This window comes from Talpa europaea, assembly GCF_964194135.1.
Source record: "Talpa europaea genome assembly, chromosome: 14".
Classification (NCBI taxonomy): domain Eukaryota; kingdom Metazoa; phylum Chordata; class Mammalia; order Eulipotyphla; family Talpidae; genus Talpa; species Talpa europaea.
In genome coordinates, this window is record NC_140082.1 from 45,573,866 (window position 1) to 45,601,680 (window position 27,815).

General features: G+C 41.9%; 1 protein-coding gene across 1 annotated transcript in view; it reads left to right on the forward strand.

Annotated features, from left to right (window-relative positions):
* Window positions 1-27,815, forward strand: part of DISC1 (DISC1 scaffold protein) — a gene marked incomplete at both ends in the record, with an annotated part of 373,050 nt that overhangs the window by 148,938 nt on the left and 196,297 nt on the right. Inside the window, 2 exons of the mRNA XM_084254028.1 lie at window positions 980-1,215; window positions 27,731-27,785. Coding sequence (XP_084110154.1) covers window positions 980-1,215; window positions 27,731-27,785 — 291 coding nt within the window. The remainder of the gene's footprint in view (window positions 1-979; window positions 1,216-27,730; window positions 27,786-27,815) is intronic.

Genomic DNA, 27,815 nt, shown 5'->3' on the forward strand with positions numbered 1-27,815 from the left:
ATGCCTGTGAAGTTTATGTCTGGCAGGAAAGTCAAAGGTGGAAGCAAGTAGGTTAGTTGGGAGATAATGTCAGCAATACAGATATTTTCTTCTTAGAGTGTCTTAGCTGTGGATCTTCAGTACTTCCTCATACTTCCTCCTCTGCCAAAAGTGGGATCAGTGAAAAGAAATTGTAGGTCATCTCTACCGTGGGGTTGAGAGAACACAGATAAGAGTTAGGGAGACACCCAGGTTTAGAACTGTGCTCTTATCAGCTAGAAACCAATGTGTGCAGCACTGGAGGATGTTAATTAAAAGAGTCCCATTTTAAATTCAGAACCCTATGGGCAGTGAGAGGATGACCTACTCTAACACCATACCCACAATGGGTATTCAATAACCTGTTGCTTATTTTATTAATTGACTTCAAGATTGGATGATACTCTATGGATTCTTTGGAGTTTGGTTTGTTATATTCATGGAAATTAAATTTATTTAATATTTTTATGAACTTTAGATTGTATAATGCTATCTGCAGCATCTCATTATTTGTTTAATGCTGTCATCTTAAGAAGCTATGATTTTTGTAATCTTTATATACTAAATTTTCATTTAGGATTATCTGCCCTTTTTTTTTCTCTATGGCTAGTGTTTCCTACTAGCTCCCATCTCACACATATACATGTTTGCTGTCCTTCCACATGAAATGGACTGAGTCACTTATACATTTGCTGGATTTTCCACATCAAATTTTGGCCACCCCTCTGTAGTTATTTAATGCTTGGGAAGGGATGCTTGTTCTTATGCCAAATAATCAGAAATATAAAGTCGGCATGATTTTTCCAGTTCAGCAAATCTCCGAAAATCTGCCTGCTTCAGAAGCAGAACTTCATGGTTCTTGTGCATATGGCTGACTCTCACTTAAAGGATTCATTATCAGCAGAGATGTTTGTCACAAGCAGGGTTAATTTATAAGATCTGGTCTCTCCATTCTCTGCAGAGGGAAATTGAAGCCCTGCAAGCAAGAATGTCTGTGCTGGAAGCAAAAGATCACCGGCTGAGAAAGGAGATAGATGAGCTGGAGCAGCTCCTTCCATGGCAGGGCTGTGACTTGACACCCCTGGTGGGCAGGCTGTCCCTGGGCGAGCTGCAGGAGGTCAGCAAGGCCTTGCAGGACACCCTGGCATTGGCCAATCAGATCCCCCTCCGTGCAGAACCACCTGAAACCATAAAGAGGTATCAGTGATTTCCTAACTATTTTGCCTGGCTCATCAATTCTACCTGTTTATAGCATTGCTTGTGTCTGTTGTCCCTCCTTTATAAATATTTTCCAAGTAGTGCTGTATTTTTTTTTTTTTTCCAATGGAGCCACCATTGATATTCTGGACGGGAAGTCTTGAGCTTTGAAATATATTTTATGTCCTGACCACTCAACCTACTGATTTCCAGTATTACTGTCCACTTTAATGCGTGCCCTCCCATTTCCAAACACCTCCAGGGACACCTTCTCTCCCTTTGAGATCTATTAGAGCTCAATTAGTTAGAGATTTTAATGTCAGCCTTTGCTTAGGAGGATCGTGTAGAGTGGATTAACAACTCTCATCATGGGGGAAGGGAAAACTATTAAAAACTGGAGACTCAATGGCAGTGTTTCCATCTGGAAGAATGGATTATTATCAATGATAGCTAAAATTTTTTGAGTACTGACTGTGTGCCAGGTGCTGCACTAAACTTTACTCTGTGAAGAGCTTCTGTTATTTTATTTATTAGACAGATAAGGATAAGAAATTTTAGGAAGTTTAAAATTTGCCCAGAGTTCTCAATAAGAGGCAAAACTGATACTTAAACTTCTGTTCATTGATTCCAACCCTAGTTGTTTTCTTTTCTTATATCACTAAGGCGTGAGATTCTTCACTATGTTATGAATCTTATTCTGGCGAAAACAGAACACACATTTACATATGTTAGACAAAAAAATGAGTAGTACCCCAATACGTATGCAGGAGGTAGTAGGCTCAAAAGTGCTATGGGTGTAGGGCCACGAGAAAGTTAATCATCTGCTTGGTTATTATGCTGAAGAAAATGCTTAGTAAAACTTACCACCCAGAGTGGTTGTGAATATGGACTCTGCCATCTTATTATCAGGAGATGAACCCTCACTCAACCCCTTATTAACTGGGAACCACTTTTTGTTTGGGTAAAGTAAACAATAAATTCATTTATTTTAAAGATTTATTTACTTATGCTTACAAGGACTGGGATACAGGCCAGAGGTGTGTGTGTGTGGGAGGGAGGTGAAAGGATTCACCAGAGACAGAGTGGGGAACAGAAAAGGCAGACAGAGCAGAGGCGAGACAGGAGAGGTCTGCTTTGCCATGTGGGTATCTCCCTGGCCAGGGATTGAACTCGTGCTGCAGTGGCTGAGGATATCTTCATAGGGTGCATCTTAACCCCTTGTGCCACCAGGGAGGCCCAATAAATTCTTTGTAGAGTTGTTATGTGGATGAACTGAGCTTTCTTAATTGTGTCTGGATGGGAGTAAACACTTGAATATGCTTACCTTGTTTTTGTTATGGGGATTTCAGTCCAAGAGCCCTCAAACTGCTGTCTAAATGTATCTTAGACTAGTGAGTGAATGACTATCATGTGTACATGATTCACATCCTATCTAGTCCATAAAAGCAAGCCGCAGATGATATTCTGTGAGGGATATCACAGAATATCCCTAAGGAGTTGCTTAGGATTTCCTTCTATTCCCTTTCTAGTGCTAATATATCCCTGTAAACATAACTCCATGGCTCAATACCATGGAACAAGGGAGGAAATTTGGCTTTTTGTCACATTTGGCATGACCAGAGGAACTCACCATTGGATATGTGTTGTACTATCCTCCCTGCATCTTCCTGTGCTTCCTTATTCTATCGCCTCAGCCTGTAAAAATCTTTCCTACTGCTGGGGGTCTCCCTGGTGGCGCAGGGGTTAGACAGCACTATCAAGCTATTGCCAGCCATTGCAGCACAATTTCGATCCCTGACCAGGGAGGAACCCACATGGCGCAGCAGACCTTTCTTGTCTCACCTGCTGTTCCCCTCAGCAGTGTATTTCAGTAGATCCTGTTCCCTGCTTTCTCTGGGAATCATCCACCCTCTGCACCTCTGGCTTACACCCCAGTTCTTATATGCATAAATAAATCTTAAAAAAAAAAGAATCTTTCCTATTCTGCTTCCCTTGTTCTTCCATGGAAATCATTCTCTCTGTCTATACTTATACATATGTATAGGTATATAAAATATGTAGTTATACATTATGTATCACATGTGAATATACATAGGCACACATAATTATATATATCATATTATAGAGCATATGTATATATGTAATATGAATGATGGAATATACATGTAATTTTATTTTTATATTTATAAATACATAATTTTATACATCACCCTTAAAAATGAAGCTTTTTTGGTCTTACCATCCAGATGTGTCCTACATATTTCTCCCTTTGCTCTTAATAGTCCAGAGGTTTGTCATACTCCTCTCATCTCTCCCACAAGTTGACAGAAAAAGGGAAAAAAAAAGTTTGAGGGAAAAAGCTAGGGCAGGCTTAACTTAGAATCCATTGCAGTATTTAACAAAGCCTCTATGTTTTGAGCTGAATTCATGGGAAGTCTCCCTGCATGTGTGCCCTGTACCTGTACAGAGATGTACGGGTCGCAGAATGAGCTCTTCCTCACTGGCTGACTCGTAGCTTTCAGAGCAGCCTGGCATGGTAGGCAGGCGCTTCTTGTTATTTTCATTTTACAGTCAAGAAAACAAAACCCAGAAAGTTTCCCTGATGCAGCTACTAGGAGATCTTATGCACCATGATAGCTGTCTTTGGGTCTGAACTAATAAAAGATAGTTTCTGCTCACAGCTTCAGGGAAGTTATCTCTCTCTCTCTCTCTTTTTTTAAAGATTTATTTATTTTTACGTACAAGAGCTGGGGTACAGGCCAGCTAAGTGGGTGGTGAGGATTCACCTGAGACAGAATGGGGAACAGAATGGGCAGACTGACTGAAATACACTGCTGAAGGGAGCAGCGGGCGACTCAGGAGAGGTCTCCTATGCCATGTGGGTAGCTCCCTGGCTGGGGATCGAACTTGTGCTGCAGAGGCTGCGGATTGCTTCATAGTGCAATGCTTAACCCCTTGTGCCACCAGAGAGGCCCTGAAGTTATCTCTTTTAATCTAGAACAAGGAACTTCATAGTAGATAGGCTGATAGAGGTGAGTCCCAGAGTCAGACCTTAGCATTTCTAGTCTGTTCTTTTGCCTATGCTCTGCAGCTTGCTTTATCCAGGCTAGAAGTTGGACAGAACAGGGAATGAATATGTGACTTGCCCAGCCCTCTAATCAGTTGAACAGGCTCTGGAAAGACTTTTCAGTTTGTGGCAATCCAATTTTATGATGCTGTCAGGGAGACTGAGTATGAGGATGCCTGTGGAATACAGTGCAGTGCTATGGCGGCTCCCTGGGGATGACCCATCATTCCCAAAGCCGAGGTAACAGAGTTCAGATCAAGACTCGGCTCTCATTTTCTGTGCTGAGATGATCATGGAAAACCTGGATAGCTCAACAGCTCAGACCTTGAGGTCTCTGTGTGGGAGGAAATCCAGGAATGTGAGGACTAGTTGTTGTATGGGAGAGGGATGAAGGGGAGATAGGGCAGTGCCTCAAAGATCAAAAAGAAACACACCAATCATGGCCTTCTCCTCCTGGTGAGGTTGTGGCTGGTGCATCCAGGCTGGGACCCTGGTTGTGAGAAAGCGCCACGAGTACTTCTCAGAGTTTTCTGTCTCTGGAGAGTGATCCCCTGGGACATCCTTGGAATCTGGATGACCTTGCAAGAGCTGACCCTTGGTCTCTCCTTTATTACTTGGTGATGCAGGGCAGCACATCCCTGCCTCGGGACCATTTGGAGTGTACAGGCTGTTTTTTTGTGTTATAACTCTATGTCTAGTTTATTTATTTTTCAAATTATTTTTATTGAGGAAAAGTAGATACAGCTTTGTATCTGGTTGGGGGTTAAAGGTTCAAACCTCTACAAATGTATACTGCCCACCACCAGTGTCCAACAATCCTCCACCATGTTCTCCACTCCTTCTCTTCCCTTCTCTCTACTCACCTCCCTCCCCCTTCAGTTGCCTCAATTTTGCTGTCAGATGTTAACAGCTTATTATTGGTCTGGTTTCTCTGACCCTTTACTATGTTTCTCCATGTACCACATATAAGTGAGACCATCCTATATTTGTCTTTCTCTTTCTGACTTGTTTTGCTTAGCATAATCATCTCCAGGGTCATCCATGATCTTATAAATGAGAGGAGTTCACTCTTTTTTATAGCTGAATAGTATTCCACCGTGGATATATACCATATTTTTCTGATCCTTGGGCACCTAAGCTATTTCCATAACTTAGCTATTGTAAGTGGGCTTCAATGAATATAGGAGTACATATATCCCTTCAAATTCGTGTTTTTGTATTCTTTGGGTAGTATGTAAGCTTTGACGAGTCAGCTTTCTTTCTTCCATCTAGGAAAGTGAGGCATGGTGTTCCTTGCTAAAAACACCACTTAGAAAAGACCATCATTGTTTTATGGGCTTTCCACTTCATAAGGAAGAAATACCTTTTCTAAGCTAGTGGCTATGGTTCAGACTCCCAGAAATAGAGCATTTGAAAGAAGATTTTTAACTGATCAGACTTTTAACTAATTAGACTAGGTCAGTTAACTGAGCTTTTGCTGGGAGGTAGTGGCTGTCTTTTTAAAATGCTGACTGGGGGGAGGTGTATCCTGTGTATGCCCCCACCAGAAGAGTGCAACTCATATGCATCAGTAGCTGTCTTTGTTGCTTTTGAGACAAGGCTCATTTTAGGCCAGATGGAGAGATGCAGACATATTGTAAAAAAGAACAATCTTGATGTCTTATGAAGAGAGGTTGTGGAGATTGGAATTATTTAAAAAATTTAGAGATATAAGACCACTCCACATCATCCACGAAGTTTTTATTGTGATCATCATCCACAAACTTTTTTATCGAGGACTGCTATAAACTCAGGGTTTAGTTTGGGGAGAAGCTGCTTTTGATTTATCCAGCTCGATAACATGTAATTTCAAGGGAACAAAGAATATGTTTCTCAGTCTGGAAAACCTATACACTGAGCTTGAAAAGCATCTTCCTAAAAATACATTTCTGAGCAAATCATTGGTGGAGATTATGACTTGCATGGCCTTCATAATTTTTTTTTTTAAAGATTTATTTATTTATACAAGCACTGGGTACAGTCGGAAGCTCAGGAGGGTGAGAGAATTCACCAGAGCCAGAGCGGGGAGCAGAGCAGGCAGAGGGACCGAAGTACACTGCTGAGGGGAGCAGCGGGCGGCAGGAGAGGTCTGCGCGCCACGTGGGACCCTCCTCTGGTGGCCGGGGAGCAGCCGGGGATCGAACCAGCACTGCAGAGGCTGTGGGCAGCTTCGCAACCCAGCGCCCAACCGCTGCGCCACCGGGGAGGCCCTGGCCTTCATAATTTGTGACTAAATTTGGTTGGCAGTCTCTGGCCGTGTTACCAAAGGGATGGGAGTAGAAAAGTGTGCTGGTTTTTTATCTGGATATTGTAACAGAAAGCCAAGCAAGCAGTTTGAATGTTCCCATGTCTGTGCTCTGGATCAAAAATGTCCTAGCAGGATGGAATGAAGAGTTGTTTTCTCAGGGACATCAGAGCTGCCTTTTGATTGGAACCAAGAAGAATGGTTTTCTTCCAATGAACAAGAGAACTTTTTTTTTTTTAAAGATTTATTTTATTATTCCTATACTCTTTGATTTCACATTACCTTCAATTTGTTTGACCTTCCCTCATGCCAGTAAGAATAAATCATTATTGAAAAGGGGCGGAGCAACATGGCGGCGAGGAGACGCTGCGAGTAAGATCTCCCATTAAAAAAAGTTAATAGGGAGGAAAAGCGGCAGGTCCCAGTGAGAACTGGGACACGGAAGATAAACGGACGACTCCAGCAAACTGCCCGAAGAAGAAAGTTGCCATAAAAGAGGACGAGAAGGGAGGGAAGCGCAGAACCCTGCTCCCCTCCCCCGCCCACAGAGGCGGCACTCTCCCACCGGCAGAGACGAGGGAAACAACAAACCAAAACGCCCAACAAGAAAAACGGATGCAGCAAGCGGGACTGTGAGTGGAAAGGAACTATTTCAGCCACCACACCCCGTGAACGGGAGCTGAGGCGAACCCTGCAGGACCCACCGCGGAGGTGAGCTCCAGGCGCCATTAAAGAGAGCCCCGCCCCCCAGGAGGAGACCAGCACCAGCACACAGCCCCGGCCGCCCGGTAAGCTTGCGCGAAAGCGGCGCTCGGATTGCAGCTGCCCAGGCCCCTGCGCCTGCGACCTAGGCTTGCGGGGAGACGGCGGAGGCCCTCCCTGAGTGAGCAGGAACAAGGTGCCCAGGCAGGGGAGCGGGATTCAAAAGGCGCCATTCCCGCGCCACTGATCTGGGCTACAGCCCGCGTCCTGGAACTGAGGGCTTTGGAACTGAGACCCGGGCGGAGGCCCTCCCTGAGTGAGCAGGAACAAGGCGCCCAGGCAGGGGAGCGGGACTCAAAAGGCGCCATTCCCGCGCCACTGATCTGGGCTACAGCCCGCGTCCTGGAACTGAGGGCTTTGGAACTGAGACCCGGGCGGAGGCCCTCCCTGAGTGAGCAGGAACAAGGCGCCCAGGCAGGGGAGCGGGACTCAAAAGGCGCCATTCCCGCGCCACTGATCTGGGCTACAGCCCGCGTCCTGGAACTGAGGGCTTTGGAACTGAGACCCGGGGCACGAAATTAGGGGCGTGGGTTCCCCACGACGGTGGGGCACAAGGCAGACACAGCACCCCAAAGCCGTTGAGGTGTACCCTACCATCCCCGCTCTGCTCCCTGTCCCACGGGGTGGAAAATCAGCTCCCCAAGGGCTCTAGGAGAGATCTCTGGTGCCACCTAGCGACTTGACCCCAGCACAGGCTACTGAAGGAGCTAGTGGCCAGCTGGGGAGTTAGCCCACACCGGGCCCCTTCTGAACAAGTAGTCTGAGCCCACAGGGAGAGCGAGCACCCACAGCCGGGGCAGACCAGGCGCGCAGAAGAGTGTGCCTGAGACCAGAAGCGCAGGGAGTGTGTCCCACATCACCATTTTAGAACAGGGACATTTCTTCAGTAAAAACTACCTGCAGAAGGCTTCCTCAGGAGCCAGAGGTGAGCGGGGGAAGTTCGCCCACGCCAGACCCCCTCTGGCCTGCAGTCCAAGCCCAGAGGGGAGCAGGAACCCACCGCCGGGGCAGACCAGGCGCACAGGGGAGTGTGTCCCCACATCGGCATTTTAGAACAGGGACCTTTCTCCAGTAAAGGCTGCTTGAAACTGACAGATGACTCCTGGAAGAACCAGAGGGGAACAGAGAAGCCCACCCAAGATGCCGGCAAGTCCCAACAACACAGTGTCCCAACGCATACGGCAAATTAGAAAACAGACAGTAGGGAGGAGAAGAACCACACGCAACCTAGCAACTCTCCAGAGAAAAAGCACACCACAAAAAGAAAGCCAGCCCCCAGATTGCAACGACAATAACTTGGAAGAATTTCTGAGCCTTCCAGAAAGAGAATTTAAAATTGCCGTGATTAAAAAACTGACAGAAGTCATAAAGGAAAACAATGATAAGGGAAAAATAATCAACGATCAGAAGAATGCAATTGAGTCCCTAGAGAGGGAAAACAATGGTCAGAAGAAAGAAATTGAGTCCCTAAAGAGGGAAGTAAAAGAAATGCAGGAGATCAAAGAATTAATGGAAGAACTAAAGAATTCTGGGAAAAGCAATGAAAGCAGAATAGATGAAATGGAAGAACGAATAAGTAATCTTGAAGACACAGAAATAAAAAGAACCAAAACAGAAAAGGAAAGAGAAGTACGAAGGAAAAAGAACGAAGAAAGACTTCGGGAACTATCTGACTCCATGAGGAAAGGAAATATAAGAGTTATAGGAATACCAGAAGGAGAGGAGAGAGATGTAGGAACAGAGAAAATATTCAAAGAGATAATTGAAGAGAACTTCCCAAATGTGAAGAAGGAGCTGAAAATTGATATACAAGAAGCAAGAAGAACACCAAACTTCCACGACGAAAGGAAAAATACAGCAAGACACATAATAGTAAAGCTCCCAAGAATCCAGGACAAGGAAAAAATAATGAAGCTGGCAAGAGGGAAGAAACAGATAACATTCAAAGGAAAACCAATCAGGCTGACATCAGACTTCTCCGAAGAAACACTACGGGCAAGGAGAGAGTGGAGGGACATAGTCAACAGACTCCAAGAAAACAGATGCCAACCAAGAATACTCTATCCCGCAAAGCTCTCCTTCCTCTTTGAAGAAAGAATATGGACCTTCCCAGACAAACAGAAACTCCGGAATTTCATTGCAACTAAACCCCCACTCCAAAAAATACTACAAGGAGTCCTAAAGCCAGAACCTCAGAGCGACGAATAACAATGAAAGAAGGCCAAAAAAAAAAAAGTTATTAAAAGAATAAATAAATAAAATCAAAGGAAAGACAAACACAATGGCAAATACAGATGTTAACATATCAATATTAACTCTAAATGTAAATGGACTAAACTCTTCAATAAAAAGACACAGAGTTGCAGCCTGGATTAAGAAACAAAACCCAACCTTTTGCTGTCTCCAGGAAACACATTTAGCTACAAAAGATAAAAATAGGCTCAAAGTTAAAGGATGGAAAACAATCCTACAAGCAAATGGACCAAAAAAGAAAGCAGGAACAGCTATACTTATATCAGATAAAACAGATTTCAAACTCAAAAAGATAAAAAGAGACCCCAATGGTCACTACATTATGATCAAGGGGACAATACTTCAAGAAGAAATAACACTCATTAACATATACTCACCAAACGAAGGAGCACCAAAATATATCAGACAACTGTTGTCCTCTCTGAAAACAGACATCAGAGAAAACACATACGTAGTGGGAGACTTCAACACACCACTATCAACAATGGATAGATCAACAAGACAAAAAATAAGTAAAGAAACCAAAGCTCTAAATAAAGACCTAGAGCAATTGGGCTTAACAGACATCTATAGAACACTAAACCCCAAAAAAACGGAGTACACATTTTTCTCAAGCGCACACGGATCATTCTCCAGGATCGATCACATACTGGGGCACAAGACAAACATCAACAGATACACCAAGATTGAAATCATATCAACCATCTTTTCTGACCATGAAGGCATCAAACTAGAAATAAACCATAAAAAGAAGGCAAGGAACTTTCCTACCTCATGGAGATTAAAAACCACACTACTGGAAGACCATTGGACTAATGAGGAGATCAAAGAAGAAATTAAAAAATTTTTTGAATTGAACGACAAGGAGGACACCAATATCCTAAATGTATGGGATGCAGCAAAAGCAGTAATAAGAGGAAAATATATAGCAATAGAAGCTCACATCAAGAAACAAGAAAGAACGCAAAGAAACAACCTAATCTCGAAGCTCAAAGATCTAGAAAAAGAACAACAAGAAAACCCCAAAACCAGTAGAAGAAAAGAAATAATAAAAACCAAAGCAGAAATAAATGAAATTGAAACTAAAAAAACAATCCAAAAGATCAATGAAACCAAGAGCTGGTTCTTTGAAAAAATCAATAAAATAGACAAACCCCTAGCCAGGCTTAAAGGAAAAAAGGGAGAAAGCACAAATAAACAGGATCATCAATGAAAGAGGAGAAATCACAACGGACACAGCAGAAATCAAAAGAATAATCAGTAACTACTATGAACAGTTATATGGAAACAAGTTTAACAATCTAGAGGAGATGGACAAATTCCTACAACTCTACAATCACCCAAAGCTAGATAAAGAAGAAATAGAACACCTAAACAGACCAATTACAATTAGCGAAATTGAAATGGTAATCAAAAACCTCCCCAAAAACAAAAGCCCAGGACCTGATGGATTTACAAATGAATTCTACCAAACATTCAGAGACGAATTAGTGCCTATCCTTCACAAACTCTTCCAAAAAATTGAGAAGGAAGGGACAATACCAAACACGTTCTATGAAGCCAACATTACACTAATACCAAAACCGAACAAGGACAACACAAAAAAGGAAAACTACAGGCCAATCTCCCTAATGAACACTGATGCAAAAATCCTCAATAAAATTTTAGCTATCAGAATCCAACAATGTATCCATAAGATAATTCACCACGACCAAGTTGGATTCATTCCAGGGGCACAAGGATGGTTTAACATCCGAAAATCAATCAACGTTATCCAACACATCAACAAAAAGAAATATAAAAACCATATGATAATATCAATAGATGCTGAGAAAGCTTTCGACAAAGTGCAACACCCATTCATGATAAAAGCCCTTGAAGTTCTTGGGATACAAGGAACATACCTCAACATCATAAAGGCCATCTATGACAAGCCAACAGCCAGTATCATTCTCAATGGTGAAAAGCTGAAAGCAATTCCATTAAGATCTGGAACAAGACAAGGATGTCCACTCTCACCATTGCTTTTCAATATAATACTGGAAGTCCTAGCCAGGGCAATAAGACAAGAGAAAGACATCCAAGGAATCCAAATAGGAAAAGAAGAAGTCAAACTATCACTATTTGCAGACGATATGATATTATACATAGAGAACCCCAAAAACTCCACAGAAAAGCTAATTCAACTCATCAATCAGTTCAGTAAAGTGGCAGGATACAAAATCAACACGCAAAAGTCAGTAGCCTTCCTATACACAAACAATAAATCTGAAGAAGAAGAAATCAAAAAGACCATCCCTTTTGTTATTGAAACAAAAAAAATCAAATATTTGGGAATAAATCTAACAAAAGAGGTAAAGGACCTATACAAAGAAAACTATAAAACACTGTTAAAAGAAATAGAAGAAGACACAAAGAAATGGAGAGACATCCCCTGCTCATGGATTGGAAGAATAAACATTATTAAAATGGCCATCCTTCCAAAAGCAATATACAGATTCAATGCTATTCCAATCAAAATTTCAATGTCATTCTTCAAAGAAATAGAACAATTATTGATGAAATTCATATGGAATCACAAAAAACCCCGAATAGCCAAAGCTCTCCTGAAAAAAAAAAGAAGGGAATGGAGGCATCAGACTCCCAGACTTCAAACTATACTACAAAGCCATAATCATCAAAACCGCATGGTATTGGAACAAGAACAGACATACAGACCAATGGAATCGAATAGAAAATCCAGAAATAAACCCACAGGTTTATGGTCAACTAATCTTTGACAAAGGAGCAAAGACTATGCATTGGAGCAAAGAAAGTTTGTTCAATAAATGGTGCTGGGAAAACTGGGTCACTACATGCAAAAGAATGAAGCTTGACCACCACCTCACACCATACACAAAAATCAACTCAAAATGGATTAAAGAACTAGACATAAGACCTGAAACCATAAAATATATAGAAGGAAATATAGGCGAAACACTACGTGATTTGCACATCAAAGACATCTTTACAGACACATCACCCAAAGCAGTGATAGTGAAGGCAAAGATAAACAGCTGGGACTATATCAAATTAAAGAGCTTTTGCACAGCAAAAGAGACAATAACAAAAACAAAGAGAAACCCCACCAACTGGGAGAACATTTTTGCACCCAACACTAATGATAAAGGACTGATCACAAAAATCTGCAAAGAGCTGATGAGTCTCAACAACAACAAAGAAAATAATCCAGTCAAAAAATGGGCAGAAGAGCTTAAAAGAAACTTCTCTGAAGAGGAAATGCAAATGGCCAACAGGCATATGAAAAAATGTTCAACATCACTTGTCATCAGGGAAATGCAAATCAAAACTACCATGAGATACCATCTTACACCAGTGAGAATGGCACATATTAAAAAAACTAGCAACAACAAATGTTGGCGAGGGTGTGGAGAAAAAGGAACTCTTCTGCACTGTTGGTGGGAGTGCAAACTGGTCCAACCACTGTGGAAAGCTGTGTGGAGATTTCTGGACCTACTAAACATAGAGCTTCCATATGACCCAGCAATTCCACTCCTAGGTATTTACCCAAAGGACACAGAAACATCAATTCCAAAGAACACCTGCACCCCTATGTTTATAGCAGCACTGTTTACAATAGCTAAGCTTTGGAAACAACCCAAATGCCCAAAAATAGATGACTGGATCAAGAAGATGTGGTACATATATACCATGGAATATTACTCAGCATTCAAAAAAGATAAACACATGCAATTTGCTGCAACATGGATGGCGCTGGAAGGGATCATGCTCAGCGAAATAAGCCAAAAAGAAAAAGAAAAATACCGGATGGTCTCACTCATAGCAGGAATCTAGAAAACTTAAATAAGGGACCAGGAAAATGAATAACTATAAGAAAGTGAAAATCAAAATCAACAAAAAACTATGAACCAGAGACACTTTTAGGGGGGCGGGGGCGGGAGGGGAGGGATTGGGGTCAGAATGGGGGGCTGCAATTGTATGGGGAATATAACAATAAAATTTATAAAAAAAAAAAAAATAAATAAATCATTATTTTTCATTCCAATAAAAACTTACATGTATATCTATTTGAAGTTAAAAAATTATTTTATTTATGCATATAAGTGCTGGGGTGTAGGCCAGAGGTGCAGGGTGGGGCCTGAGAAGAGGATTCACCAGAGATTAAGTGGGGAGCAGGACAGGCAGACTGACTGAAATACACTGCTGAGGGGAGCAGTGGGCGAGACAGGAGAGGTCTGCTGTACCATGTGGGTCAGTTCCCTGGCCAGGGGTCAAACTCATGCTGCAGTGGCTGCTGATAGTTTGATAGTGCTGAAACTTAACCCCTTGCACCACCAGGAAGGCCCAAGAGGAGAACTGTTTTAACCCCCTGGGAAAGCAGCAACTCCACAGTACGGAAGTTGACAGAACAGGGATTTGCAAAGGACTTCACACTGTCTTTCTCTCCAGGGCCATGAGCTCTGTCCTTCTGGCCTTATTTGGTCCTTGCACCTGGAGAACTGGGGAGGATGGGCTGTGACCTTGTTCAGCACCCATGTGGCTGACTGTAAAGTGGGGCAGGAATAATCACGTTAATAACAGCAGTGATGATGTGAGTGCTGTGGATGATACTTTCTAGCATTCTTTAGAAAAGCTGGACTGGCTTGTTTTAGTCTGTGGTTGAATTCTTCATTCCTCAGCTTCTGGAATTTTTCATGCTTTATGTGAAATGAGTTCCAGCAGTTCATGGATGAATTATCTCTTGTGCAGTGGAAGAAACATGTCACATCTTTTTACAAACCAATGGTACAAACTGTGAAACAAACTCAACTTCTCGTTACAGCAAGGCTGGCTAGACTGTGGTTGGTGCACCTGGGACCTTGGGTCATGGCTGGACTGGGCTGGGCCAGTGGTCTGCACACCATGATGGGCCTTACTTTTCTGTTAGCTTAGCTGCTCAGGGCTCAGCCAGTGTGACTGACTACTTGGGGTGTTCAGAGCATCCCCACTGCACATGCCCTCCATCCAGTGAGCAGTCCAGGTTGATTTCAGGGCGCTGATTTCTGAGTGCTATTCGAAATAATGAAATTCAGCAGTTCACAACTAAGTGGGAAAAAATCAATAGTCCCATTTTCCCTTCAGATACATATCTTATTAGAGTGAGAAGCTACAAAGACTCAGCAAACCCTGAATTAGAAAACAGACAGGCCTGGGAGATTCTCCCAGTGTGGGTGTGAAGAGGGAGCTGTGTGTCCTGTGAGTGTGTCTGGGGTGACTAGTGGTGAGGCCAAGCCAAACTTGTCAAGGTGGGGACTTCAGGGGGAATGCCTCTGGTCTCAAGCTTCTCTTCTGAGTATTGTGATTGTGTTCTCTGCTTTTCTCCCTTCTCTGTCTTTGTTGTTCACTGGTAGGTTTGTTAAAAACAATGGCTTTTTGGGACTAAGAGCGTTAGAAATCATCTGGAGGAAGAGGAGCTTTTTGTGTTGCTAATACTGTTGCTCCAGGAGATTCTGGCCCACCCTCCTCCCTCTCTCCTTCCCTCCTTCCAGCCTTCCCGCCTTCCCGCCTTCCCTTTTCTTTTGACACAAAGACCTTGCTTTCCCCAGGAACTATGAGGCAGGAAGTCCATGCAGTGAGATCATGGCATATGAGCAATGACAGTCTGAAGTGGCCTCACAGTGGGTCTCGTTGATTAGACCGAGACCTCAATGTCTGGGATCCCTCTGCAGATGTGCCCTCTTCAACTCTCATATTTATCATGTCTGTCTTTCCTATTTAGATTTGTAATAATCATCATACCAATCGTCATTAATTTTAACATCAGTATTTACAAAAAGCTCATTTTTGCTTACAATAACAATATAAGGTATATTGGGCAATATATTTGCTTTACACCATTTTGCAGATGAGCTGCTTTCTAGATGGATGATTGCTCGTGACTAGCAAGTCACTGGAACACAGCAGTAAGGGTCTTGACAGCTCTGGCCATTTTCTGAAGGGGTTAGGATGGGGTGATTAATACTGACAACCTGGGGAACCCAGGGCTTGGAAGCAAGAGTTCAGGCTGTCAGTGGAAAGAAGTCCAGGTAGGCAGAGCAAGAATCTGTGCATCCGAGCAAGAGAGAGCAGATGCCATTTCAGGCCAGTGACAACTATCTCTGTGCCCCCCTGGTGAGGGGCATGGTGTTACCTGTGAGGTATTGGAGCAAATGGGTCTCTAAACACAGGCAGCCCAGGAGACCAAGCAGGCAACAGATTCAAGTTAGAGTCAGCTAGCAGTTTCAAAGACAGGAAAGTAGGAGGAAAAGAACCTACCAAGAGCAAGGTCTGGTGCTAGACGAGCTGGAATTCTTATTTACAAAATGAGGGCTTGAACTAGATGATGGTGAAGGTCCTTCCAGACCTTGATCATGTTGCACTTCTGGATTTTGTGAAATGGGTTAAAACAGACTGCTAAACACCCTCCCCTCTACCCCAAGTAATCTGATTCTAATAGCTCCCTGATAAGTCACCTTGCAAAGGTTCCTGGGTGGACCATGACTATCCAAAACCATGGTGGCTCTTTGCTTTCTGGATGGGTGATTGCTTGTGACTGACTAGTAAGTCACTAGAACACAAACCAGGCCCTGCAGCCATTGTTCAGGGTTTGGAGCACAACACCCACGTATCCTCCCATTTCCTTTGAAAGTCACCTCTATAGGCAGTGAGAAAAGTTGACCTATCCTCAACTTTGAAAAGAAGAGAATGGGTGGGAAAAGAAGTGATATCGGAATTGTCAGGCCTAGTCTCCCAGCCAGGAACAGATCCCAGGCTGCAGGGCAGCGCTGAGTTCCAGCCATTAGACCCCCACGGGTTGGTGTCTCACGAAGCCGCAGTAGGAACTTCGCAGACACTTAGGCAAGCAGGCGAGAAGAGGCAGGTTTGTTTAGAGAAAGAAAAAGTTTATTGAGGAGAAAAGGAACAGAAATGAAGCAGGACTCCCAGGCCATGAAACCAGGCCAGGGAGGGGCAAGGAAGCCAAAGTGGAGTGGTGTCTCAGGGAATCTAGACCTTCTTTCCCTCATTATTCTAAAGCTCCACCAGTCTCTTTGTGATTGGTTAGTTCTCCAGCTGTTTCACTTAATTTGCTACTGAGCAGGGGGATCTTCACATTCCTTATCTAACAGGTTTGTCTTTCCTCATTTGTTGCATCTTCCCCCTTGTTTGATAGATTTATCTTTATGGCCCAGTCTTCCAGACAAGCACCCCTGCATTTCAGAGAAAGTTAAACATCAGCTATTGAAGAAAAACAGGCTGCCGCCCACTGGTCTTAGTGCTGACCCCTTCTCATCTCCTCCTTGCATAAATGAGTCTGCTGCCCTAATTAAACCACTCTCCCAAACTCCACCATCCTTTATCACCTGAAGGAAATGAAGCCCAGCATTAACACATTCCTCTAGTTGTCCTTATCTCTGAAGCCTTCCTAAACTCTTCAGAGGTCCCCTCCTGCACTGTCCCTAAAACTGCATAATTACCCTAATTTGCCCTATGTCTCAGAAGGAAGGGACTTGAAACCAGCACCTGTCTGGGCTGTCTCAAGAAATCAGGCTTCTGATTTCTGTCTCTTTCTTGACTATGAGAAATTTAAGGAGAGAAATCTTACTTTACTTAGAGATTAAAAAGAAAGAGGTTTTGTGCTATAGTAAATTTCAATCATTTAAAAAAAAAACAAAGGACAAAGAGGGTGAAACAGTAGCTATATATTTTTAAGTATTGTATTTTGAAATTTTATAAATTATGCTTTATTTTCTTCCAGGAATTTGCAACATATTGTTATTATTAATTGAAGTAGTTCTTGAGCAGCTTGTAATTTGTAGACTCATCTATTCCTCTTCCACAATTCAGGCATCAGATTAAATTATTTTCAACCAGTATTCAATAGATTCTCAAAGTTAGGAGATAGTCATTTAAAAATGATTGCAGATAGTTCTTTTAATATTATTGTATTTGCAAGTCAACTCCTGGCAAACTTGAATTCGTGTGACTATTTTTAAAAGTTTTCTTCTGTCAATTTTAATTTTAATTTTCCATTATTTTCACCTTGAGAACTGTTCTGTATTTAATTTCATTGTAATTTGGATGTCATCTACTAGCCTCTATTCCCTTTCATCAGATTTTCTTATTCTTGACATATCCCGAGAATGTTTTCCTGTTTATAGGTTGTGTGTTACAATTCCCTCCTATAACTTTTCAGATGTTACTTTAATATGCCAGACTAAACTGTTCTTTAGACCTTGAGCTGAAAGTTTAAAGCTCTTCCAGCAGAAGGGAATTCACTTGTGTTTGGACAGACCCTTTTCAAGGAACCACTGGGAATAGCCCCAGGTTGGAAATGCCAGCTCCATGCTGGAGCTTAGTCAATTAAGAGCACTTCTTCTCCAAGTAGCTAGCGGGGTGATTAATGGATCCTGAGTCAATTCCTTGGCTGCTCTCATAAATGCAAACCAGAGATGCTGGTGGGAGTTTGGGGTGAGGGGGACTGGAACTGTGCCTTATTTATGGGGGGGTCATTTTTGGTGAGGCACTCCTGCCCTTGGCTGCCACTGAAGTGACAACTTTGTCCTTTTTGGCAAGTTTCCTCGGCTTCCTCTTTGAGTCATATTGATACTGGTATTTGAATTCTTATGAAGGAACTAAAGAAAACAAAAATGAACTTATTGACTGTAAAAACAAATTAGTGGTTACAGAAGAGAAAGGGGAGGGAGGGGTTAGATAAATTGGGTAGAAGTCATCAGTTGTAGGGTGAAGAACAGGATTGGACCTTTAGTGGTTAATTTAATGTAGTATATACAGAGGTTGATTTATAATGATGCACACTTCAAACATATAGTATGGTAATGCAGAGTTACTTCAATAAACATAAAAAAACTAATGCAGTATAGTGTTAGAAATTAGATAGCAGGTGGAAGTTATACACTCATCTATATAAATTACAATCTCAAAGTCATAACGAAGAGTAAATAAAGTAAGTTGTGGAAAAAGAACTCCTTATTCAGTTACTTTTCAACTAGATTTTCCCCTTGCTGTTCATTCATTTTATTCACCAATGACCTATTTTTGCAGTCTTTATCCAGTAAAATATATAGACCTTTTGTTTACCTACTGAAACATCTTAGGAAATAAGATTTATAATATTCTCCAGCTTCAGGAATCAGATTGATCTGTTGCTTTGTCAGCAGATTTTGAAAGAGTCTGGGAAATGTAAGGTTAAACCCTTTCTACAGGCTTTTGTTGTACATATGAGAGTGCTTAGCTAGATAGCAGGTAATTAAAGATGATTCAGAAAAGCAGAGTAAGTCCAAAGCAGAAAGTAAAACTTTTTGGGCAAACTTCATAGTTATAAAAGGTATCCATGTTCAGAAATTTAGGAAAAGCAGTATACATAGAAAAAAAAATCATTATTAAAAGGAAATGCATGCAGTTCAGGGTATTTTTTTCAACAACAATAATAAAAAACTCTGAGAACAATGAAATATAACCTATTAGATAATCAGAATTAAGGGGTCAGTGATTGAAATGGAAATTTGATATTACCTTTGGATCACGTAACAGAATAAACCCAGAGACTGGATCATTCCTGCTCTTGGATCAAATTGTAGTGTTTTAAAGACCTCTAGAGCCCAAGAATTGAAATCTTGTTTGAGTGTTTAAATACATTTGTGATATGCCAGTGGTTGAAAATATGGAGCCATCTTGATTATCAGTCTTCAGAAAATAAGAGACCAGTAGTACTCTGTTTTCTTATTGTAGAGAAAATAAGAGACCAGTACAATACGACCAGTTTTATTATTGTATGTTAAACAACTTGGGAAGAAAGACTTGAAAGGAGATTAGCAAGGATATGAACATAAGGCTGTTCATATTTTTGATTTCTGCTCTCATTTCTTTATTAAACAACTAAAATCTCTTACAGACAAATTGTAAGTCAAAATGTTTTTGGCACATGATTTACATTTCAGTTTGGAATAAGATTGTTTGAGAGGCACTGAGAAAGATCTGGTTGAATTAACACTTGGTATATCTGGAGAAGCCAATAACCAAGTTAATTGGTTGGAAATAAAGCTGTGAATTTTGATGGAACTGGACCTAGATGCAAGCTGTGACTCTGTAATGTCAGGCAGTTTCCCAGTGGGGATGAGAATTGGCAAGAGATGGCACCAGGCTAGGGTGTGTCTGTGCGTGCCCGTATGTGTGTGTGATCTATCTTATTTATATCAGCAATTTGGGAAAATCCAGCAAATCCACTAAATTAATGTTAGGGTTCTTTTCCTTTGCTCAGTATCTTCACAGCAATATCTTGACTCCTGAAACATTGGAAATCTTTCTTTCTTAAGAGTACTTGAGTTGCATGGATATGTTTTACTCAAAAGCGTTTATAGTCTTATAAACATGACATTTTAATCTCAGTATGCTGAGTTAGTAATCACAAAGACTAAAGAGTAACAGTGTAGTATCCTACCTGATATAGGATCAGATTTAGGATCATTAACATTCATAAAATGATTCAGTAAACATGTGTGAATCCCAAGTATGACCCAGAGGAGAGGAAGAATCCAAGTGCTACAAGTCCAAATATTCCTGTGGCCTATTTTGCTTTGGTTCTTTTATTTAATCCCCTTGGGCCAGAAAGGAAGACATCAAATATATTTACTTCCCCTGGGTTAAAAGTTCATGTGCTCAATATGTCAGATTACTCCAAAATGTTTTCTTACTCAAGTATGTGTATGAATAATATATTAAAAATTATTTCTAGACTTCATTCGATACAAGATCCCCCAAAGATAGCCTAGTTTTTGATGAGCAAGAGTGGAGTGACATGCAGTGCTCTTGACATGCTTCCCTCCACTGCCAAACCAGAAAGAGACTGTGTGCTGGGTCAGAAGTGGGTACAGGAGGGACAGTTGGGGGCAGTCAGTAGAAGTGCAGAGCTTCTGCCTCTTGGTCCAGATCTCTCTCAACTGCACCATGCAGTCTTTCCCAAGAGTAAAGGCTACAGATCACCAGCGTGATAGCTTTTTACAGTCATATAGAATGCTTGCTCTTAATAAATATTTGTGCCCTGGGCCTCCCCTGTGGCGCAGCGGTTGAGCACTGGGCTGCGAAGCTGCCCACAGCCTCTGCAGTGCTGGTTTGATCCCCGGCCACCGGGGAGGGTCCCACATGGTGCCCAGACCTCTCCTGCCCTGCCCCTGCTCCCCTCAGCAGTATACTTCAGTCCTTCTGCCTGTTCTGCTCCCTGCTCTGGCTCTGGTGAATTCTCTCACCCTCCCACGCTTCTGCTGTACCCAGTGCTTGTATAAATAAATAAATAAATCTTTAAAAAAAAAAATTGTGCCCTGTTCGGCTTTTACCAGATCATCCAAAGCCTGGAGGAATTCTTGACATTTCTGTTGTTTGGGCCCCATGTATATCCCACCAGGGACATGTGACATTATCAGCTGTGAGGAGAGGAGGGTCCAAAGGAAAAAAGAGGCCAAGTAGATAACACTCTGCTTTTCCAAGGGCTGTTTTGCTGTCACTTTCTTAACCACTTGCCCCCTATAGAAAGTTAAAGGACTGAGCACTAATTGGCAAGACTGTTACTGTCAACTGATTCCTGTCCTTTTTTTTTTTTTTTTTTAATTCAAGACCCAAGTAGTGCCTGTGGTAGCATAACTGTAATTTTGCCCTTTTTGTCATTTCTACTTTGCTTCAGTGACAGCCTATCATTCTTAAACATATTTACTAAATACAACACAGGGTGAAACTGAGGATGGGGATAGAGAAAGGGGGTGAGGAGAAGTCTGTCTGGAGATGAAATTGGTAGCGTTGCCCTCCTGCCCCCAGTGATCTTAATGTAGAACATTCCTATTTGGTATGACTTGGTAGTTTATTATTTGAGGGGGGTAGTGGGGGCCTGAGAACACTATTACCATTAACTTATATGGAAAATATTTTGAATGTTCCCAGGCCCAAAGAATAAGCTACCAAATTATACCAAATAGGAAATTTCCATCTTTGGATAGTGGGGAAACCTGTATTTCTCATCTCCTATAGCTTTTTGCTAAATCGGAATTTCAGATGAGACCACAGGCAGGTAGTTGTTCATACAGTTACTGGTAGACACAGACTTTCTATGCAATTTGATTCCAAGAGCTGAAAAACCTGTTTCTTGCTTCAAGAATTGAGATCTGGCCTGTGCATCTATCTCTGTCACTAGTGTTATATCTGGCACTTTCTATAACCTTCATGTATTTAGATTCTCCAATCCCTACAAATAAAATAACATTAGTAAAAGAATCTTGGATGGTAGGATCAGAAGCTTCTTAGAAAGTAGACTTCCTCATTTTGCAGGTAAGGAAATCAAACCCCTGAAGAAAGTCAGTTGTTCAGAGCCAGTGAGGTGGTGGTGGAATTCTCTGAGTGGCAGTAATACTCTTGTGCAGTAAGGGTCAGGTAAAATAGGGACAGAGTTTGTTCCCCAGAGGTTGGCTGTGGGACAGCTGCATGGTTGGTGTTTTAGGTAGACAACTCCTGCTGAGGCTGGTGCCGTGGTGGTCATGGCTGGGACAGTGGTGGCAGGAGGAGACACTAGCCAAGAGCAGAACACACTATGGGGTAAGGTAGTTTCTCCAGTACGTGAACAGAAAAGAGCCCATCTAGGCAACAGGACATTTGTGACCCAGAGGAAAAGTTTGAATGGATCTCCGGACATGGTCTCCCTCCCAGCCCTGGGATCTGTCCTGCACTGTGATGGGATTCACATGTGGACACCTGGTCTGCGTGTCCAAGAAAGATCCACACCCTTGGAAGAAGACTCTGCTTGGCCACTGTTTTGGCTGGCAGAATGGTCACCCTCAGGCGAATGCCCTGCAAAGAGGCCCTGCCAGAAAAGATTGTAGAGGGGTTAAATTCTACTTCAGAAGGGTGGAATTTCAGAGGAGGGGGCCTGTGACCTGGATCAGAGTGGTAACAGCAGAGGCAGTTCTTTTGTTGTACTGTTCTTTTTTGGAACAGTTTCTCACCTCCCCACCCCACCCCCACCCCCCTTGTCATTGAACCCAAATTGCTTGGCTGATAATCTCCTGCATGGATGTCTCATTCTGGCCCTTGACCAAGTCTTGGCTGGTACTATTTAGATTACTTACTTCAATTCCACTTTCTCTTCTAATTATTGCTGAAAAACAATCTGTCCCAGCCCAAATTGAATATTTTATTAGTGTTTTTTGATATCAGTTGGGATATTCTTGCAACACTGCACTAGTGGTTCAGGAGCCTTTTTTCTTGGCTACCCTAAAGCCTAGGTGTCTGTGACCTTCTGTACTAACCAATGGTTCCATGACCATTATTGTGAAAATCAGGGATCTTCTCATCACATTTTCATACAACCACCCACCATCGTCTTTAGCTCGTATGCCACAGAGGAGAACATTTACATTCTGCAAATTTCTGTTGTTGAAGTAGCTCTTAGTCTCTCACTTCGGTGGGTTGAAAATGAAACAGTCTGTGAGTCTGAGGCAAATAAAAGAGCCATCATGTCTGCTGTGACTTTTTTCCTGGACCCTGGAGCATCAGTATGTAGGAGCTTAACACGTATAATTAATCGTACTATTAAAATCTGAAACTCCCACATGTATTCATCTGCTGGGGCTGCCATAACAAAGCACCACAGACTGGGTGACTTCAACAACAGAAATATGTTTTCTCACAGTTCTGGAAGCTAGAACTCCAAGATCAAAGTGTCAGCAGGGTTGTATTCTTCCGAGGCCCCCCACCTCGGCTTGCAGATGGCTGGCTTGTCCGCGTCATCACAGGGTTCTCCTTCCCTACATGTGTGTCTGGGTCCAGATCTCCTTCTTTCATAAGGACACCAGTCATATTGAATAAAGTTATTGAACTTGTTTGTGTCAGTAAAGACACTCTAAGGTCCCATTCATAGGACACCCACAAAATGAGTTGGGGTAGGGGAACACAATTAATCCGTAACAGATGTTTTGCCCTCGATTTCCTTTCACCACTGCCAGCCCCAGGCCCACCTCTGATGTGCTTTCTCTGTCCCACATTGTTGACTGCAGTTTCAACTTTTCTAAGGCATCATTTATTGATTGTGAATATCTGTCAGTTTGTGAGTAAAGATTAATGTGTATTTACAAGGGATGCTACTGATTGCATTGTAAATTTAACACAGTTCTAAAGCAGAATTCCAAAAATCAACCTGGACCATAGCAGCAGTTTCTGAATAAGTGCACAGCTTCTAAGAGAGGCAATATAATTTAGTGGTGATGAGGACAGCCAGCTAGACTGCCTACATTATCATCTGCCCATTTACCGGTTGGTTAACCCTGGGGAAAGTACTTATATCTCCCTTTGGAGGAGTTTCCTTGTCTGAAATGTAGTTGTTATGATACTTCATAGAGTTATGAGAATTTAAAATGCTAATCTATGTGCTCTCTACTTGGAATACAGTAAGTGCTCCATAAATGTTTGACACTATTATTCCTACAGTGGCTGCTTTGAAAGGAGATATTGCTTTGGCAAATACTCCTCTGGTGTGTTTGCTTAAACATTATTACTAATTTGTGAGGACAACTTTTGTGTTTCCTGGGTTCAGTACAATTTGACCTGAGAGGACAATTCTTATTTGTCACTGACAGTACATAAGCTTAAAGGAAACATGGGGATCAGTGTGCATTGTTGAAGTACTTAGAGCTCTTGTTTATAAATTATGGTCTTCAAATTTGTATCCCTGGTCCCCTGAGCACAGTGTGTTGGTGGAGCATGGTGTCAATTTTGGGTCAAAGTGACATGATTTGAATCCCAGGCTGGATACACCACCTCCTTTAAAACAGATTCTCTGTTATCTATTTGGTGTATTCCACTTCTGTGTAAAATTTTGTTTGGAAGAGTTCTACTACTAAAAATAACTTGAAAACCACTAGCTCAGCATATAGATTATTCATCTTCTTCTGCCCCCCACTGCTTTCATTCAGTGTATACCCCAGGGATGCAACTAATGTTAATATTAGCCTGAGCAAAACATAATTAGGAAGGTAAATCTACTGCAAAAAGTAATATCGCATAAATTAAATAAATTAAATATAGATCAAATCAAATATAAAACAATGTATTCAATTATCTGCATCACTGCCCCCTGCTCTAACATGGATATTTGAGAGGAGACTAATTTTCTTTCTGGGATAGGGCCAGAACTGAACCAAGACTGAAGAGCTCTGTCAATCTCTAGAATGATCCTGCTTGACCTATTGGGCATTAGCTAAAGGCACTGCCATTTTGCTCAGCTTAGTTTAGTGTCAATAAGTCGACCCACTGCCTATCTATCTTAATTGTTCAAACTTGAACTAGTCTTTGTGTGTTTCTAGAAGAAACCTCTGCTTCTATTTGGAAGATACTACACTCAGGCAGGATCCATTATGTGGAAAAACATTGAAACGTTTTAGTTGATCAGATTTCTAGAAACTTGACCTGGGAAAGCACATTTCTGCTCAATGAAGTTTCTAGGTCTGGAGAGCAGGCACTATCAGCACAATGTCAGTTCTGCTGCTGGAATCAGAACCATCACAGTAGTCTTGGACACCCTCTGCCCTTGCCACCCAGCCTCTCCAGTGTGTTGGTCTGCTCCTGCCTGTCCCTCTCTCCTCTCAAGCTTCCCTGCCTTCAAGCAGTCCAATCTCCATTCAGCTGGTGTCTAGAATTTTCCAGGTGGGGTGCACATGCTGTTTCCCCTTGTTTTCATTGAGCATACTGATTTTTTGTCATAGTGTGACTCGTGAATTCAGAAAAACCTGCTGCCCTGCTGTTCATCGGCTCTCGTCTCTCCCTCTTGGGTTGAGTACACAACTCTATGAGTACAGTTCTATGAGTACACAACTCTCTGTAGAACATTGTGCTAAAGTGGGGATGACACTGGTGAGATTTTACCTGCCCCAGTTTTAGGCTACTGGCAATCGAGATGAGTTTGCTTGTATTCCAAAATCACAGACCAGTGGAGGCAATACCATTGTAAACCAGTTCTTACAGCTGAAGGACAATGACCAGCAACGGGCTGTCTAGCTCTAATACTTTGCGATGCTCACTGCAGAAACTTTCCCTGACCCCCTCCCCACACATACCCCAGAGAATCTGACCATCCCTTTCACACCTGACCATTTTACCAAGTGACCACCTCTCTTCTAGCGCCTCTAACAATATTTTGGGGGCCACATTTGGGTTCCCATCAAACAGCAGTGAGTTGTTGAGGGCAAGAACCATGTCTTTATATCCCAAGTTCCTAACTTATTAGGTGCTCAATAGATATTAAAGAATTTGAGTTTGTGAATGATTGAATGAATAAGTACATCAAATACTCTCACTGCTTTTCAGCATCAAAATAATCAGGTGACCTACTATTTCCCCTCCATTCTAACTTCCATCATTGTATGAACCTTAAAACTGGGTTTTGCCCAAAGTGTTTCTCTGGTTTGTCACATTCAGTGTTTCCTTCTCCAAATCATCTCTTAGACAGCTGCACGGCTAATTTTCAAGAAGATAAAAACCCCAATTTCTCTCAGATTGCTTTCTTGCTCAAAAAATTTCCCATTGCCTGCAGGATAAAGTTAGAACTTCTTGGCCTGGCATTCAATGCTGACTGCAACTTGCCTTGATGTTTCTTTAAAAATTACTTTAATTGTTGCAATAAAGTAAAAATCAAAATCAACAAGCAACTATAGACCAGAGACACACTATGGAGGGGCAGAGGGAGGAGAAGAAGGATTAGGGTCAGAAAAAGGGGGTGGGAATTGTTGGGGAATATAACCAAAATGATAATGCATACATTATGCAAAAATGAAAAATGATGTAAGAATTATATAAAAGAAAATAATTTATTTAAAAAATTGCTAACCACATTGAAAATATAACAGATACTCATTTATCTACCACTGAGATTAAATATTAGCATTTTCCTTATATTTACTTTGATTCTCTTTTCCTAAATGAATATACAAACATTGCAGATACAGATAGGCCTTCCCCTTCCACTTTTCCTCTCCCCATCTGCCAGAAAGACTCCTTCCTTTGGTGGTGTTATCTCTCACTACTCACCTACGTAAACCATTTGGTGAGTTGTGTCCACGAAATATCTCCCTGAAATTTCTTTGTTCCTTCTCTTTTCTTTGAGGGCTAGTTTATTTTCCAACTTGTCCAGCAAGCTTTCCCACCAGCCCCTTAGCTTCTAAATTGCTAAGGAAGTTATTATCTCCATTGCTCACTTGGAGACACTTACTCTGCCTGTGTCAGTTTCTAAATAGCAGCTTGATCCTAGTCTTGGGTTTCTGCTCCCTTTATAGTAATTTTTTTCCATCTTATTTTATGTTATAGTTGATTGCCTGCATGTGTTTTTTTCCCATTAGATAACAACATTCAATATAAGATCTGAGTTTTAGTTTCATTCATTCATTCTGCAGGTTATGAAATTCCTGCTAATAAGCTCCAGCAATTGTTTTAAGCACTGAGAATACAGGAGTGAACACAATAGGCAGTTGCAGTGATTGTGGGACATATAGTCTAGTGGAGGAGAGAGAAATTATGAGAGTAGATGAATATGTCAAGGTGGTTAAGTGCCAAGGAGAAAAAAGCAGCAAGAAAAAGCCTGAAGAGTGAGGTAATTCTATTGTTGATATACATTAAATGTAGTTATCTCTTATATGCTCTGCTTCTCTGCTAAATGCAGAAGGTGCCTGGTACATATTTGTTGAATTACACAGCAGACTCAGATATTTGATAACTTGCCCAGGAGACACTAAGAGGCCAGTGTACACCATTCTCCTTGGAAGGTGTTGATAGGATGCAAATTTTAATCCTTTGCTGTCAGGAGTACCTCTGGATTGTTCCTTCACTCTCTCAGTAGGCGTGCATGATAGACATAACAGATTTTGATACTGATTTAAGGAGGGAAAATATGCTTCCCAGTAGCCTGTTCATTCCATAGTCATATGGAGCCAATTTGATGTCATCCTTCTCACTGTTCTTCAGCCATTGGGCTGATGGAAGTTTCACTGTTTCAGTGAAGGCAGGTGCGGTGTTACTGAGCTATGACACCAAGAAGGCTAATGCTGTCTTTCTAATCCTTCTAGCCTGCAGGACAGGATAAAATCCCTCAACTTGTCACTTAAGGAAATCACTGCCAAGGTAAGTACTTTTCTATGTCCATTTTCCAAA